Source organism: Gekko japonicus, unplaced genomic scaffold (assembly GCF_001447785.1).
Source record: "Gekko japonicus isolate JY-2015 unplaced genomic scaffold, Gekko_japonicus_V1.1 scaffold159, whole genome shotgun sequence".
Classification (NCBI taxonomy): Eukaryota; Metazoa; Chordata; class Lepidosauria; order Squamata; family Gekkonidae; genus Gekko; species Gekko japonicus.
Window position 1 is genome coordinate 1,570,233 of NW_015169177.1, and position 18,716 is coordinate 1,588,948.

At 47.0% G+C, this 18,716-nt stretch overlaps 1 protein-coding gene across 1 annotated transcript in view; it reads left to right on the forward strand.

Moving 5' to 3' along the window:
- LOC107114506 (anoctamin-2-like) overlaps positions 1-18,716 on the forward strand; it is a 278,223-nt gene that overhangs the window by 195,746 nt on the left and 63,761 nt on the right. Inside the window, 1 exon segment of the mRNA XM_015416015.1 lies at positions 1,360-1,373. Within this exon segment, the coding sequence (XP_015271501.1) occupies positions 1,360-1,373 (14 nt within the window).

Below are 18,716 nucleotides of genomic sequence, written 5' to 3' on the forward strand. Positions count from 1 at the left end.
AGGCTGTCACAGCAGAGGCAGCCGACAAATCAACAAGAGAGGTCCGGCAGAAACTAACGTCACCGGAGCAGCGTGTCCATTTCCAGTGTCGTGACAGTGAAGGCGATGATGCGGATGATGACGTCAACGAATTAAAGGCGGGAGTGGACAAGCAGACCCCAGCAAAGACTGCAATGCACAAGGCGTATTCCGGATGTGGAGGGAAACATCACCGCGACCAGTGCTGGGCCTGGGATGTCGAATGTCGAGCATGTGGGTGGCGGGGCCATTTGGCCAAAGTCTGCAGGTCGGCACACAAAGCTACATTGTCATCCCCACTAACGGCGAGGAAACAGTGTTCCCGTATGTCCGAGGCCAACTGTCAGATGACATCAAGCCTGACAAACGCATTGACCATTTCTCGCACTGGCTGTCAGGCAAAGATCTCCGTCACCCCACTCCTCGATGGAAAACCATGCACCATGGAGGTCGATTCCGGCTCATCCGTCACAGTGATTACTTCAGCATCCTGGCAGCGGCTGTTCCCTACCCGGAGTCGGCGGTGACTCCAGCCTGTGGACACAAGGGTGTCTGACTTTCAAGGGAAGAGGATTCCTTTGGCAGGGAGGGATACTGTGAATGTAGAGTTTAAAGGGAAATGTGCCAAATTATCAATGTTGGTTGCTGAAGGGGACCGGGTAAACCTCCTGGGGTTAGACTGGTTCAAGCCACTAGGCATTGGCATCTATGGAATTAACCAAATGTGTTAAAATAAATGGGATATGTTGTATGATGAGTTCCCGGAAGTATTTGGGGATGGATTGGGGAGGTACAACGAGCCTCCAATTGCATTTGAATTAGATCTGTCTGTTACACCGATATGGTTAAAGTATCCAAAGGTACCAATCTCAGTCAAACCTCGGGTTGAAACTGAATTGGACAAGCTCATTGAACAGGGGATTTTGGAACCTGTACCTTTTAGTAAGTGGGAGACACCCATAGTAACTCTGGTCAAACCGGACGGGTCTGTACGGATATGCGCAGATTACAAGTGTACCCTGAACAAAGCCTTACAACAGCATTCGTACCCGGTTCCAGTAATCAGCCACATCCTGGCTTCCCTGGGGGGAGGGAAGGTATTTGCTAAGCTTGACTTGGCTCAAACTTACCAGCAGCTGCCTGTCACACCGGAGGCTGCAGAAGCCCAAACGATTGTGACCCACAGAGGGGCATTTAAAGTGAACCGGCTCCAATTCGGTGTCAACGTTGCACCAGGTATTTTCCAAGGTCTGATGGAACGCTTGTTAAGGGGGGTACCTGGTACGGTGCCCTACTTTGACGATGTTTTGATTGCAGGGGGGGCTGAGCAGGAGTTACTAGACCGGGTAAAGGAAGTACTGAAACGTTTCCAAGGTGCTGGTCTAAAAGTAAAGCGATCTAAGTGTATGCTGGGTGTTAACAGTGTTGAGTTTTTGGGGTTTCACATCGATGAAAAGGGAGTGCACCCCACAGGTGAAAAGGTGACCGCAATTCAAAATGCCCCCAGGCTGGTTGGTAAAAAAGAGCTCCAGTCCTTCCTAGGACTACTCAATTTTTACCATGCATTTTTACCACACAAGGCATCCGTGGCAGCACCCTTGCACGCACTTTTGCATAATGAGGCAAAATGGAAATGGGGACAAGCCGAAGAAAGGGCTTTTACAGGAGTTAAAGAGCTGTTGGTATCAAACAATGTGTTAACTCATTACGATGAGCAAAACCTCCTGGTTTTAGCTGCTGACGCTTCACCTTTTGGAGTAGGTGCTGTTTTGAGCCACCTGATGCCTGATGGAAGCGAAGCGCCTATCGCTTTTTACTCAAGGTCTCTATCTACGGCAGAAAGGAACTATGCCCAGATAGATAAAGAGGGTCTGGCATTAGTAGCGGCTGTCAAAAAGTTCCATGATTTTATTTTTGGCAGAAGATTTGTACTGGTCACTGACCACAAGCCACTACTGGGAATCTTTGCGCCCAATAAGCAAATGCTGCACATTTTGTCCCCAAGAATGCTTAGATGGGCGATAGTTTTGCAGGCATATGATTTTGACCTTGAGCACCGGCCTGGGAAAGCAATTGGGCACACGGATGTGCTCAGCCACTGCCCCTGCATGTGATGTGTTGGCAATCGATGAGCTTCCCACGGCTTCAGTCTCCTCGAGAGAAATTGCATTGCTAACGGCAAAGGACAGCGTATTGTCCCGTGTTCTCAACTGGGTATGGAGGGGGTGGCCAGTGGGGAGCTTGGAGCCTGAATTCAAGCCGTACAGAGCCTGCCAAAAGGAACTGTCAATTTCCAAAGGTTGCGTTCTTTGGGAAAACCGGGTGGTGGTTCCTGACAAACTCAGGGAAATAGTGCTTGAATCCTTGCACGACGGACACCCGGGCATGGTACATATGAAGGTACTAGCAAGAGGATATGTATGGTGGCCTGGGCTAGATGCCGAAATTGAAGAGTGGGTACGGGTGTGTATGCCATGCCAACAAAACAGACCAGAGCCTCCACAGGTTTCACCCCAGAAGTGGGAATCCACAGGCAAGGCTGCACATAGATTTTGCAGGGCCAGTACAAGGGCAAATGTTTTTGATTATGGTTGATGCTATGTCAAAATGGTTGGAAGTGGTGCAGATGCAATTGACCACTTCAATGGCAGTCATTCATGCGCTGCGTCGGCTCTTCGCAACACACGGACTACCGGACATAGTGGTCAGTGATAACGGGCCCCAATTCACATCCCAGGAGTTTGGCCAGTTCCTCTCGGACAATGGCATTCACCATGTAACTTCTGCCCCATTCCTTCCAGTGTCAAATGGGCAGGCTGAGAGGATGGTCAGAACAACAAAAGAGTCTCTGGGTAAAATGTACGAGGGGGACTGGAGTGTTAAGCTGGGTTCTTTCCTTTTGCGGCAGCATACCACCCTGTGTAGCGCTACGGACCGTAGTCCGGCTGAGTTATTAATGGGCCAATGCCTGACAACCCGTTTAAACCGGTTGCACCCAGATTTAAACAAACAGCAGTCAGAGCACAATGATTCGCATATGAAGGTGCGCATATTTGAGTCAGGGAACAAGGTTTTCGCCCGTAGCTACACTGGAGGGCACTCATGGATCCCCGGGGTGGTGTGTGAGAATGTCGGCACTTGCATGTATGTGGTTGAGCTGCCTGATGGCAGGAAATGGCGGCGCCACATAGACCAGCTAAGGAGGAGATGGGCGAAGGACAGCGCTGACTCTCCGACAGCTGAGTCCCCAGAACTTGTGTACAGACCTCCAGATACGGAGGTGAGTACAGTCCCCAAAGCAGGGCAGTCCCCTGGCTTCGAGACTGCAACCCATGTGCCTGACCCAGGCAGTATAGAACCCATAGGTTACCCTCAAGTAAGTTTGCCCCCTGAGCCTGCACCGCTCCGCAGCTCTCAGCGTGCGCAGCGAACGCCTTTGTACCTAGGCAATTATGACTGCAATGAAGTATATTGTAATGGCTGATGTATAGGTTATGATCAACAGTGAATATGTAAAAAATGTGTGTGTCTTAACTTAGGGGGGAGGAATTGTAATGTATTGAAAAGGCTTACTGAAATTGTAAGGCAATTTCACTCCCCATGTGAAAAGGCTTACTGAAATTGTAAGGCAAATTCACTCCCCATGTAAAGCTTCAAGCCTGACGAAGGCTCCTCCAACCTGCCTTACTATTGGTCACTCTACAACAGCGACCAATCAGGACTGTACCAGCTCCCTGAGAGGGAAAGACTCTCATTGGTCTTTATCCGATCAACCTCATTGGTTGTTAATTGTACAGAGGCGTGGCTATGTTAGCCCGGGAAGGTTTAAAAGGAGCCTAGCTCCCAATGTTAATCTGTTCTGGTTATGAATGCCGTTAAGCGCTTGTTCGTACCTTCAATAAAGCCGATCACTTTGCTGAAATCACTCTCCGGATCTTTGTTAGCAGCAATCCAACACTGTAGTTTTATTATGCTACTTTTGACTTGGTTGATTAGTTGTTGGTTGTTGAGTTTTTTCATTATCTTTAACCCACCTTGAAAGCTTGGCAGGGTGGGATAAAATTCTATTTAATTGAGTCTGATTTTCTGTTTTGGCAGCAGCCCTCGATCTCCTGCAAAGTCTAGGGATGCTTCTGTAATTCTTGTATGAACTTTTTGCTGGGTTTTGGAGTTCCTCTGAACTGCAGCCAAACCATAAGGAATCTTCCATTCTTCTGGTTCTTTGTTTCTGATTTTTCTCCAGAGTTCTGTATATGTGCAGTTTGCTGCATGTTTGGTTACATCCAAGATCTTTTTTTGTGTGGTCTTTCTATGAAGGCAGATGGGCACAGTTGCATGTCTGTAAAGAACCAAACCCAATAGATCCTTGATGGAGCCATTCACACAATTACACTTTTTTTTACTGTTTTATTAATACGCGCATGCACATGGTAACACTGTGGTGGGGCTGTAGATACAAACTACAAGAACTGAAAATTGCAGCATACCTCACATGTTCCAGCTCTGGAAGTAATTTTAGAAATTCTCCTACTAAAACCAGAGTTAAGGAAGAGTGGAATGGAGTTCAGAGTCAGATTCCAGAACAATAATGGAATGGAATTGGGGAAGTCTAACTTCTAATTTTGGCCTTGATCTTGTCTTACAAGGGACACATTTAGGAGAGAAAAAACCCAAGTCAACACAGACAAAACAAAAGACCCACAGAAGTAGCTTCACAGTCTGTTTGTACTATAAAAACAGACTATGAGAATAAGACCAAAACAGCTTTGTGTAGACACAAAGGAGCTCCCATCCATTCACTGTGTGCATCAGTAGAAAGATTACTTTGGTTGGTGTCATTTACCAATTTCAAGCACAAGAGAAAAACAGTTGGATATTGAAGTTCAATGATATAATCCCCAAGTTTAATTCTTTGCTTGAAAACAGGGAGGATTTGTTGTCAGAGAAATCTAATATATAGCACAACCACTGACCCCTGTCTGAAGGATGAAAGGATGAATTCCTCAGCATTCCACAAGATTCAGTACAGGGCAATGTGGGAACAACATACTTAAGTTTTTATCTGCTACCATATGTGAAAGATTTCTACCACCATAGACCTGAAGTAAAAATACTCCTCTTGAGCCAGGCACTGTCCCCCCATATTTAAGCGGAAAGGAACAATCTTTCATTTGACTATGAAAAGCTCGAAGGCTTCTCTGGTGCCTATGCTGTGGATAATTGACAGAGAATTCCCAGGACTAATTAATGATATATTTTCCTTGTTAAAACAGCAATAACGCCTAGATTTAATTGCACCCATTTTTATTTCTCTTATGTCACTATTTCACGCTGACACTGATACATATTGTACATTTTATGTGGGAGGAAGAAGATGTTTTATAGAGAATGTAAAAAGCTCTTATGGAATGAGGAGCCATTCCTTAATTGCACTGTATATCATCAGGTTCTTGCTCGCAAAGATTGAAAGCCTGACTGGAATGGCTCTTCTGCTCGGCCAGCTGTGCATGGGAAGAGGCTGCTTTAAAAAGATAACCCAGAAGGGGGTGCAGGTGAGGCCCAGTTCATATTCATTCCTCAGGAGTTATTGGTTCTGGATAATGCAGCTTCTTTCCACTACTGGCCCAGACCCTTGCAGGGTCTTTAAATTAGCCCTTGAGAGATGCTTGCTAGTTCTGTTAGAACTATAATTTCTCTGTCCAGGGCTTCAGTTAAAAACAGACCTAGAACTCATTTGTTATGAGGGCTGGATCTGACATAAGTGTCATTTTGTCAGGCTGGGCCACATGTGCCATAAAACGTAATGCTGGGTACCGGAGATATAAACTGTGTAAATGACAGCAACTGGTAAGCTCCAAGTTGGTGTGTCCTCACTGCAAGTCCCCATGGGCTGAAGTGTGTGCAGAGGAAAATCCACATGGGTGGACTGGAGAGCCAGCAGTGCGGCACTGGCCAGATGTTTCCATGCCCCAACGAGGATTGTCTGCACACACACCCCACATGCAAATGCTGATCCCTGCAGCCATCCGGGACAGCATCCCTGGAGCTGAAGGCCAAGTGGAGAGGTGTGAATATGGGTGCAGCAGCTCCCAACTTACGGGTCCCTGAAGTGAAGAGGTTCCAATTGACTGCTGCAGACAAGGTTGTCCTGCCATGCTGAAGCCACAATTGGACTGGCTCCACCCACCCACCCCCGAGCAGCCTCCTCTTTCCTCCCTTGCACCAATTTCTAATCATAGAGTTGTATATTAGTTGTTGTAGATTTTCTGGGCTGTATGGCCATGGTCTTGGCATTGTAGGACCTGATGTTTCGCCAGCAGCTGTGACTGGCATCCTCAGAGTTATAACACAGAAAGATGGATTACTCTCTGTGTCAACCTTGACCAGCCTGGAAAATCTACAACAACTAATGAACTCTGGCTGTGAAAGCCTTCAACAACATATAGAGTTGGATAACCTGTTGGTTTCTGCTTATTTATTTATTTATTTATTTATGAAAACATTTATATCCCACCTTTTCTCTTGGTTCAAGGTGACTTACAATAATAGTTAAAATATCCCCAGCTAAAACCAAATATAAAATAACAAGCCTCAAATCCATCCTCCCTTCCCTCTTAAAAGGTGCCTGTTATTAAACCCCCTTCAAAGCCCTGGCAAACAGGCAGGCATTGCAGTGCCTCCTGGAGATTTCCAAGGAGGGGGCCTCTCTCACCTCCTCAGGAAGCCCATTCCACAGAGCTCTGGTTGATGCCAGAGGGGCCACCCTAAGTGGTGGGATAGCCAACAGATGACTGCCTGATGACTGTGGTTGGTGCACAGAGACATATGGAAAGAGACAATTCTTCAAATTGTTTGATTCACAGCCGGAGTGAAAATATGTGTGGTTCTTAGGAAATCCCTAATAATTTGATCTTTGAAAGCATTTCCATACAAAGCTTCCCTGGAAAAGTGCCTGGTTGGTTATGAAAGTGGATGAACTTTTCTGGGAGTTGGATGCAGTAATGTGTCCCTGCTAATTCTCCCGGACCTCTCAGTAGCCTTTGATAGCATCACCCTTTGAATCCTTGCCATTGTTGAGGTTACTCTTCATGGTGCCTCCCGTCAGGAAGTTCCAAGGATGTGATGCTAGAGGACCGTTTTTTTATTAGGAGGACAGGTAAATGCAGTGGCAAAGAATAATGCTATCCATTGCATTTGGTGTGGAAATTGCCTCCCTTTTTGAGCTCCATTGGCATGGCCTCACTGACGAGTGTTTCTCTAACCTTCTTAAACCTATTATACCCCTAAGCACTTTACTAAGGTTGTAAAATTCAACCCCACCCCATCAAAAGTGGTAGGGTATGCTGTGCCAAAGTGCCCGCATTACCAACCAACATCTCCTCCCTCTTGCCTGGATGCAGCTTTAGCTTGTTCTTTCTCAGCCACTTGATCGCAGCCTCTAGACACTGGCCCAGCATGAAGATCGCTGCCTCAGCTGGCTTATTCCAACTTCTGAACAGGGAGCTGAGAGTCAGTAATGGGATGGATGATGGCTCTGAGGCTGAAACTCAGCCTTGATAAGGCAGATATTAATGGTGGTGTGGTCCTTTGGTTAGAGAGTAGGTGGATAATCTCTGAAGCTTGGTGATGCTCCTAGAATCATGTCTTGAGCCACAGTTGGTAGTAGTGGTCTAAAATGACTAATACATTTCCTGGTGCCTTCCAAAGGTTTTTAGAAAGTGGGCGGGGCTGGGTGAGACTTTTTGCCCTGTAGAGTTTCTGATTGGCAACGGGAGATCTCGAATAAAACGCAACGGGGGCTTCCCGCCCGTCTGGCAGTACATGGCTGAGTACTGCCCCCACCCCAAAAGGAGACACATCAGCAGCTAACACCAACAATTTTTGTTCGTCGTAGTATGTCAATACAGCGTTTGACGATAACAGGGCTTTGACTCCCTTGAAAGCCTGCTCATGCTCTGGGCCCCACCTCCATTTCGTATCTTTGTGAAGAAGTGCATGTAACGGGGCAGCTACTCACGCTTTATGGGGCAGGAACGCGTGATAAAAATTGAGGAGTCCGAGAAAGGACTGCAACTCCTTCTTACCCTGTGGTCGTGGGGCACCTTTAATCACTGACACCTTGTCCTCGGTGGGATGGACCCCGGTTTCATCCACTCTGAAACCCAAAAATTCAACACTGGAAATGCCCACTAAGCATTTGGACTGTTTTACCTTAAGCCCCGCTTCTGAGAAACATTTCAACACTTCCCTGACCCGTTCCATCAGCTCTTGGTCAGATTTTCCCGCAATCAGCATGTCATCGAAGTAGGGTACCGTGCCTGGCACCCCCCTGAGCAAACCTTCCATTAGGCCCTGGAAAATACCTAGGGCGACATTCACCCCGAATTGGAGTCGGTTTACCTTGAAGGTCCCTCTATGAGTGACAATAGTTTGGGCCTCCGCTGCCTCCTTGGTCACCGGCAGTTGCTGATATGCCTGTGCAAGATCAAGTTTTGCAAACACTTTCCCTCCTCCCAGGGATGCCAGGATGTGGCTGATGACAGGTACAGGATACGAATGTTGCTGTAGAGTGCGGTTAATGGTGCACTTATAATCAGCGCAGATTCATACTGACCCGTCCGGTTTTATGGGTGTCACTATGGGGGTTTCCCACTTGCTGAAAAAGACTGGTTCCAATACCCCTTGTGCGATTAACTTATCTAGCTCTGCCTCGATTCTTGGCTTAATCGAGATGGGCACCTTTCTATATTTAAGACGGATTGGGGTCACGGTAGGATCCAGTTCAAATGACACCGGGGGCCCTTTATACTTCCCCAGACCGCCCCCAAACACATCAGGAAATTCAGTATACAGTACTGCCCATTTATTTTCGACCACAGTATTTACACCCGTAATTGCGATACTTAGAGGGCCAAACGAGTCTAGACCCAGTAAGTTTGTTCGGTTCCCCTCAGCAATCAAACAAGACAACATAGCACATTTCCCTTTGAATTCAATGGTAAAGGTATCCCTCCCCGCCAGAGGAATTCGCTTCCCTTGGAAATCGGACAATCGGGTGTCCGCGGCCCTCAGCCAACGACGACTCCGCGTAGGGAATAATTGTTGCCACGTCTGGGATGACAACACTGTCACCAATGATCCGGAGTCCACTTCCATACTGCACGGAACACCGTCGAGGTAGATGGAGACGTGGATCTTACCGTGGCTCTCTGTGCGAAGGACTGTAGACTCGGCTGACAGGCTTTCAGTCATCTGGCAGCTGACTCCCTTGTTTGCTGCTCGGGAACGTGGATGCTGGCGCTGAGATGCTGGAGGAGATGCTGGCGCTGAGCTTTTTGATGCCCTGCAAACTCGGGTGACGTGCCCCTGCTTACCGTACGTTCGGCAGTCGAGGTCCTTGGCCCAACAGCGTTCTCGAAGGTGCTTCCCGCCACAACCAATGCATAATGGGTTGTCTGGAGTTTTCTGTTGAGTCCGCTTGCTCGCTCCCGCCTTTACAGTACAGGCGTCATCATCGGAGTCACCGCTGGCATTGTTGGCCATCTGCTGGTGGACGTGCTGCTCTGTCGCGGCAAGTCGCTGTCGTACCTCCCTGGTTGATCTGTCAGCAGCTTCCACAGCGACAGCTTCCGAATATGCGATGGCCCACGTCAGGGTCGTTTTAGCAAACAGCCGTTGCTGCAGCCACTCGTCCTTCATGCCACAGATGAGGCGATCACGGAGGGCCTCTTCCATGTCTGTGAAGTTGCAAGGTCTCACCACCTTGCACAGGGCCGCCACATACTTGGCCACGGACTCGTTCGGTGCCTGGCCCCGCTTGTAAAAAGTGTGCTGACATGCGATCTCTGACGGCTGTGGGGAGAAGTGCGCCTTCAGCTTGTCCGTCAAATTTTTGAACAACACCACTTTAATGTCAGCTGGCGCCACCAGTGACCGGGCGATGTCGAATACGCTCCCACAAGAGCTTAGAAGGGTCGCCCTCTTCTTCTTCTCTGTCGTGATGTCATTAGCTTCGAGGTGGAACTCAAACCTCGTTAGGTAAGCGTCCCAGTCCTCGGTGGTCGGTTCGAATGCCTCGGACTTCTGGCTTGTGGCCATCCTCACAGGTGCTGCCACCGGAGCGGGTGGTGCCTGCTGTTGATCGGCCACGGCGATTTGCTCGTTGTTGTCCGTCGGGGGATCTGCACTAGCAGGACTGCCTACCCGCACTAGTATCCCATCCTCGTCGCCAATTGTTAAGTCGTGGGCTTAACAAAGAGTCGGAGAGTGATTCAGCAAGAATGCGGCTTTTATTCTTCAACTCGAACACAACTCCAACACGGATCAACATCAGTCAGCCAGAACAGCTTTAACATTGCAGCTGTCCTGCTTTTAAACATTCCCAGCTAATATAGCCATGCCCACTGTACAGATAACAACCAATGCGGTTGAACCAATAAAGGCCAATCACGAACGTTCCCACTCAGGGAGCATGTTCCTAAGTGATTGGATAGTACTTCCTGGGCTAGTGCTCCCACTGGTTACATTAGGATCCTAGCCCAGGACGAAGCTTTATATTAGCAGTCAATGCGATGATTCATATGCATTTGTTCCATACAGTTTTGTACATTCAGGTCACTTTAAATATACAACAGTGACAACAACACTGAAGTTCACTGGCTGTTGTGTTGGGTTTGAGGGCCAGCTGCCACCTGATTAAAGACATTTTAGTTGATTGAACATTTAAATTGAATTGATTATTCAATTATTTGAGTACTGCTGCATAAATTTGCATACATGTACACATTAGTTTTGGAGGGGAAAGTCTGTTTTTCTAAAAACGATGCTCATATCAGGCCTCGTTTTTGAAGAAGCTCTTATGGGAAAGAAGGAAGAATGTATCTTCTAAGACTGTGGCTGTTTTTCACATTTTTGTAAGCATGTATACCTCTCCCCACCCCAATTATGTTCTGCTGAAAATTATGATCATGGGCACCATTTTAATAAATTAAAAGGGTTTTGCTCTATTAATCTAACTGATTCATTGATTGACTGTTTCAGCTGTAGCTTGAATATTGAATTTATGCTTCTGGCGTGTTTTTCACCATCTTTGTCGGATATGTGGCACTTGATGGATTGATGTCTTATGACATAATTCAGTTTATTGGTTACTGGATTTTATTGTATTTTCATGGTTATTTGTATTGCTAACGACCTTGATAGACTGATGGTCAGGACACAATGGGGGTGGGGATAGGTTACCAATTTGGTAGAGATGCTGCTGAATAATAACTTCTCCAGTTAGGTTTGCCAGCCTCTGGGAAGGGCCTGGAAATCTCCTTGAATTACACTGGATTTCCAGACCAGTTCATGAGTCAGAATTCAGCACGAACGTGATCCAGTTCATAGCCACCGAACCAACGTTCGGGGAAGGCACCTTCACGAACATTTACTGGACTTTGGCACCCAGCCCGCCGTTAGGCTGAAATGGCTGCCAGCCATTTCAGCAAGCCATTTAGCTCCCCCCCCCCCACTTCCAAGCAGAGGGAAGCAGAACAGATCCATTTCTCTTCCCCCTGCTTCCAAGATCCAAGATCTGGACCACTGAAATGGCTGCCAATGGTTGCCAGCCATTTCAGCCTAACAATGGATGGGTGCACCCGCCCTGCTGTTAGGCTGAAGTGGCTGCAAGCCATTAAACCTATTTGTTTCATTTCCACCCTATTTTTGAAGTGAGGGAAAGTGAAACGAACAGGTTAAATGGCAGTATCATGTGAGCAGGGATAGGTAAACAATGTCCCTTTCTTTATACAGTCATTTTTGTTTTTCTTCATCCTAGTAGTTTTGGGACACAGCAAGGAAACCAAATATACCTTTTTAGTAGTTCAGATTTATAATAGTTTTTGAAGATGACATGTATATAATTGTCCACAACTGGCTTAACTGCACATCATGTTCCCCATTCAAAAGCACAGTCATCAAAAAAGGACTGGCTCTAGAACCTTTTCCCTCTAGGGCATGATCTCCTGTACAGTAATAAGGCCTAGATTTAATTTCTATAGTTGAGGCTCATTTGATTAGTTTTGCTCAGGGAGGGGCTGTGACTCAGTGGCAGAGCATCTGCTTGGCATGCAGAAGGCCCCAGGTTCAATTCCCCAGGGTCTCCAGCTAAAAGGATCAGGGTGTAAGTGATGTGAAAGACCTCAGCCTGAGACCCTGGAGAGCCACTGCCAGTTGGAATAGACAATTCTGACTTTGATGGCGCAATGGTCTGATTCAATATAAGGCTGCTTCATGTGTGCTTTTAGGGTTGCCAGCTCTGGATTGCAAAATTCCTGGATATTTGGGGGTGGAGCCTAGGGAAGGTGGGGTTTGGGGAGGGGAGGGACCTCAGCAGTGTTCCCTGTAAGCTGAGTTAGGGTGAGCTAGCTCAGAATTTTTTAGCCTCCGGCTCACACATTTTTGTCATAGCTCAGGAAGGATGGCCACAGAGCAAACTAATTTATGCAGGAGCCAAATCACTCCCTCATAACTTTAATGCCAGTAGCTCACAATGTAGAATTTTTGGTCACAAGACTCCACAGCTTAGAGGGAACCTTGGACCTCAGTGTGGTATAATGTCATAATGTCCACCCTCCAAAGCAGCCATTTTCTCCAGGGAAATGATTTCTGTAGACTGGAGATCAGTTGTAATCCCAAGCTCCATCTGGAGCTTGGCAATGCTGTTCCACACTGAGGTTCTTTAGCTGGTTGTCGCACTGGACAAACAGGTACCACTGATGTGGATAGTTTGTGTATATGCAAATGTGCGGAGGTTTCGATGTGGTTGTGTGTTGCGGGGCAAAAGATTTTATTATTCCTAAACAGGCCTCACGTCACCATTTTATGGCAAATAGAGAACAGTCACACGTTTCCAGCTCATTGCCTTGTTTTTAGAAACTCAATTCCAAGCATTCTACTGGATAGCATGCTCAGTTCAGTCCCTCACACAGGATATGAAGACATAAATACCACCGCCACCCCAATATCCTAAGTCCAAGTCTCCTTTTCCATTTGTATCCCGTGAGTTGCTTGAGAGACTGCACAGATGAAAAAGCGAAGCGTGTTAACGTGAGACGGTGTGTCCAGCACCACTGGGCTGTCGCCACATCAGGCACTTAAGACTAGCTCCAAACAGGTTTTAAAAAATCTCTCTGGGATTTCATCATATCCTTCCACTGGACAATAAAGGATTTATTGAAAATGCAACCCAAATGACGTGCCAAAAATGAGTGGCAAAAAGAACATGTGACCCTAGTCTTTGAAACGCATTTTCCCTTCATTTTTTTTTTAAACCTTGACTATTCCACTTAATTCCAGAGGGATTTCACACATGATTAAAGATACATGAATGTGATTTTAAAGGAGAGGGCCATTGAATGCATGAAATTCTTATGAATACGTACGTAACTTGTTCTTTGTTGCATTTCCAGATATTGAACAACTGCCTAATGCGTTTTCCTTTTGATAGGCGTAGAAAATGTCTGTATGACTGTCTGAAAAATCACAATGTACATTTGTACACTGCAAGAAATATTAGGGAGTCTGGAGAGTAATTCTTCTGTTGTTGTGCTGACTTTGGGGCAAATAGGTTGTTGTTGTTTTTTTAAGTTCTTGAAGACATGTCTCTGGAGATCAGCTATACATTTGGGAGATCTCCAGGGCCTACCTGGAGGCCGGCAATCCTACCTGCAACAAGGCTCTGTTAACTCTCCAGCTGAATCATCCTCCGCAGCCAAGAATTTGCCTTAGTAGTAGCTGGGGCCAGGGTAGCAGGGCAGGAGGAGAAAAATGAGTGCCCAGCCTCACACCACATGATATGTGTTTTTAAGTACTGTGTGCCTCTTAACAGGTGCAGAATGCCTTTTACTCCCAGGTGACATGGTCAAGTCTTTGTTTTCCTCAAAACGGAGGATTGGGGCTGAAAAACTGATAGGTCCAGGTGGGGGTTCCCCTAATTTTTGGCCTTCTGCCCACCCCAAACAGGGGCATCGTGTGGTGACGTCCACAACATGATGGTGTCACGTGGGTAAGCGTGTACTCCGTTGTTGGCTGTGGAACCTGACAGGCACCACCATAAAATGGCTCCCAGGGGAGGGGCATGGCCAACTACAAAATGATCACCATGAGTGCTGGGGCCGCTCAAATTTTGGGGGGAGATTCAAAGCCAAGCATCCTCCTATAAGACAAGTGGCTGCTTCTGAATACAAACTCCCTGTAGACACAAAAGGGATATCTCCTGTGCTCTTTTGAAACATCTTCTCTAGTGAGGTGGAAGAAAGCCACTGGGGAAAAGATGCTTTGGGAAACAAGGGGGGGAGACAAGGAAATATATCCACTGGTGCCATGTTGGGGGATCACTGCCCATTGGCACTTAAAATACAGTTCACGTGAATTAATCAGTTAACTAATTTTAAACATTTCTGACTTATATTTAGGGGTTTTTTTCCTATTTCAAGTTAAGATGAGCACACTGTCAGACTCTTGAACAAAGTTACTCTCAACAACACTCTCTCCACAGAGAGATATTTATTGAGTAGTAAAGATGATTCAAGCTAAGACTTCTTCGTGTCAGAACTAAAGATTTGGCGCCAATGCCCAAAGATATACACAGTTCAAACCAGCCTCCCCACAGTATCCCATCCAATCAGTCCAATCATTCAGACTACCTAGATTCCGTGCTCTTCTACCCCCACCAGCTGTGAGGCACCTGTAAGGTTATCTATGTTAGCAGAGCAAGCAGAGTAACACTGATCCAAGGTCAGTGTGCGTTCTTCCCAGAGACAGGGAGGTGTCTTAGAAAATAGTTACTCAGCTGCACAGCAAAGCATCCCCAATCACACACACACACACACACAAGCCCCCCCAGTGGTCTACAGCAATACACTTTTCCCATGGCAAATGAGGTGCCAAGTTTGACATTCTGCCCCCCTAAAGCCTCTCATCCTCCAGGTTTGAGTGGGTGGCATTTCTGTAAATCACAGACAAGCTTAGGGGCCTTCACATGGTCTTCTCACACCCATTCATTATGACTCTGGTCAGAGTCCCGCCATTTTATGAGATAGTACAATTGGCCCCTCTTTACTTTAGAATCTAATATCTCCTCCACCTCCTGGTGGAGCTCCCCATCCACGATCAGGGGAGGAGGAGCTGCAGGATGAGGTCTTCATTTCGAGGGTCCTGGATCCTTCTTCAGTAGACTGAAATGGAAAACAGGATGGATGTGCTGTAGGTTCTTGGGCAAGTCTACTTCCACAGCTACATTATTAATGAGTTTCACAACTTTAAAAGGTCTCAGATACTTCCACCCCAGCTTTTTCCCAGGCTGCAAGCCTCTGAGGTTTTTCGTGGAAATGTACGCAGAGTCCCCAGGGTGCAAGTCTCATTCTAGGGCCCGACCTTTATCAGCATATCGTTTGTAATCCTCCTTAGCTTTGGTCAGAGTTTGTTGAATCAAGGGCCATCCCTGGGTCAGTTTGGTCCACCAGGCCTGCACATCTCCTGACCCTGCCCCCTCCATGGTCACTGTGGGCAAGGGCCCTCTTTCATACCCATGCACCACTTTGAAAGGGGAGGTTCCAGTGGATCCATGCACCAAATTGTTACAACTGTACTCTGAAAAAGGAAGTAAGTCCACCCAATCATCCTGCTGGTAGTTTATAAAGCATCTCAAAAATTGTTCTAGGATTTGGTTTGTCCTCTCTGTTTGGCCATCAGTCTCCAGGTGATACACACTACCCAGTCTCTGCTCCACCCCTAGCAGCATTAACAGTTCCTTCCAAAACCCTGCTATGAATTGTGACCCCCAGTCAGATATGATCTTCTGGGGCACTGCATGCAATCTCACAATGTGCTGCAGGAACAATTGAGCAAGTTTCTTGGCCATAGCCAATTGTTTACACAGAATGAAATGTGCCTGTTTGGAGAACAGGTCTACCAGCACCCATATAACAGTCTTTCCTTTACTAAGCGATAAATCAGTTATGAAATCCATTGCAATGACTGCCCAGGGCCATTCTAGGATCTCCAGGGGCTGTAGCAACCCCGGGAATTTACCAGTCCTCCTTTTACCCATTAGGCACACTTGGCAGGAGGACACGTATTGAGAAATATCAGCCTACATGTGCAGCCACCAGAATTGTAAAGTCTTTAGGTACCTGAAATGACCAGCCAGCTTATTGTCATGTCCCATGGAGATGACCTCCCCCCCAACGAATGTGGCACAAACAGTTTATGTTGACGGTACCAACAGGCATCCTCCGGTTGCTCTAGGGTGCCCTCTTTATCTATTTCATCCTGGTCCGCTTCAGAAAAGGTAGCTTGGAATTTCTCCGCCCATGGTGGCTGCGCTTCAGTGCTGCTCCCCCTAACTAGGTGGGTGTGAACATCAAGTCCACCACCTCCTCCCATTGACTAGCATGTTGGGGGACGTATGAAAGGGCATCAGCAAGGAAATTTGACTTTCCAGGGAGGTGCTTCAGAGTGAATCGAAACTTTGAGAAAAACTCCACCCATCGCAACTGTTTTGCATTTAGGCACCGAGGGGCCCGCAATGCCTCCAGGTTTTTATGATCAGTCCAGACCTCAAAAGGCACCCGAGCTCCCTCCAACCAATGTCACCAGGAAGTTAGCGCTAACTTGATGGCAGCGGCGTCTTGTCCCAAACCGTCCAATTCTGCTCCATGGCTGAGAAGTTCTTTGACACATAAGCCAGGGTGTGCAGGTTACTGTCCTCCCCCTGCTGCAAAATAGCCACATTAGATGCATCCACTTGGACCACAAAACAGCTTATTTTCATCAGGTGTTGTAAAATAGGCTCTGAGGTGAACAAAGTCTTTAACCAGTCCAAAGCCTGCTGACACTCAGAGGAAGATTGCAACTTACTGCCTGGCTTCTTACAGTCCAGCCTCTTCTCCTTCATTTTCAACAAGTCCGTGAGGGGTAGGGTGACCTGGGCAAAGTTTGTAATGAATGGTCAGTAAACATTGGTGAACCCCAAGAATCATTGTAACTGCCTTCTTGTCTGAGGGGCTTCCCACCCCACCACGTCTTGTGCTTTATGGGGATCCATGCCCAGGCCCTTCCCAAAAATGCAGTACCCAAGGAAGTCCAGCTCCTTCCTATGGAATTCACACTTAGTTTCAGAAACAGGGGGTTCTAGTAGAGGGCTTTCAACATGTCCCACACCAACTGCACATGTGACTCCTTATTTTTTGAATAGATCAAGACATCATCCAGATAAGTATTTATATAAATACTTATGCAGTACTTCGTTAATCAAGTTCATGAACACCCCCGGGACCCCAGCCAATCCAAACGGCATCACCAGGTACTCAAACTGGCCAAGCGGGGTATTAAAAGCTGTTTTATATTCATCAGTTGCTTTGGGTCCTCACTGGGGAGAAGGGTGGGGGATAAATAAAGTGAATAAATCAATAAGAGCCTGGGGTGCAAAACTGCAGCCGCTTGGTCTCCACTGGCAGTTTAAGAACTGGGTCTGATGACTGGCACTTGGATTGCCAAAAAAAGAAGGGAGCTGATTTTTAGTCCGACTCTATGGGTTGCTGCTGTGTAGGGCCTGGCTAGGATTGCCGACCCCCAGGTCCAGGTGAGGGGTTCCCCCACTTTTGGGGGCTCCAACCTGCCCCTGGCCACCTGGCCTGTGGGGGAAGCTCCGCCCCCAATAGCGACCACCCCTCCTGCCGGATTTAAAGGGCTTCAGCTGATTGGCAGGGACCTTGTGGCCCACCGACCAGATGGAGGGCCCTTTAAATCTAGCAGGAGGGAGGGAGAGGGGCAGTTACAGGCCACACGCTCGGCTCTTTTTGCAAGCAGGGTGGGGGCCATGGTGCATGGGGCTGATTTCAACTGAAAACCCTTTAAATCTGGCAGGAGGGGAGGGAAAGGAGAGGCTGGCTGGGTGGTTGCGATTGGGGGAGGGGCTTGGGGACATCCCCACCCACCCTGGAATGCCCCCCAAACCCCCCTGCCAGAGCAGTGAGGGGACCTGGCAACCCTAGGCCTGGCTGTCATGTCCTAGAACAACAGTGTCTATATGCATATGAAGAGCTGTTTTATATTCATCCCACTCTCTTATGTGTACCCGGAAATAAGCATCTCAAGTCCAGTTCAGTAAAAATCTGCCCCTGGGCTGCCTGTGCCAGTGAGTCTTTGGTCAATGGGAGGGGGTAGGCATTTGACATAGACACTGCATTTAACCCTTGGAGACCGCTAGCCAGATAAATCCTCTGATAAGGTTCTTATCAATAAACCTCCGCAACTCCACTTTCTCAGCCGGGCTCATGGAATAAAGTTTCCCCTTGGGCATTTTATGCCCTGGCAATATCTCTATGGCACAGTCAATCTTTAATTTGTTACAATACCTACAAAAGCATATTGATTTAAAATGGAGTAGCATTGTTTTATAACACAGTTATCAAGCAGTACAATAACTACCATAGTATCCCCCCCCACACACACACATTTCTTTCTTCATAAGAGGGTCACTCTGCAAATGTATAATCTCTTAAAACTGAATCTGAAATGCAAATTACATTTTAAACTGAATTATTTGAAAAAGAAACTTATAGCTGGAACTTTTTTAAAAAATCCAATTTAACATTTTAAAAAAAAATCTGGGTTTTATTGGAGTTTTTTAAAACTATCAGTTTTTATCCACC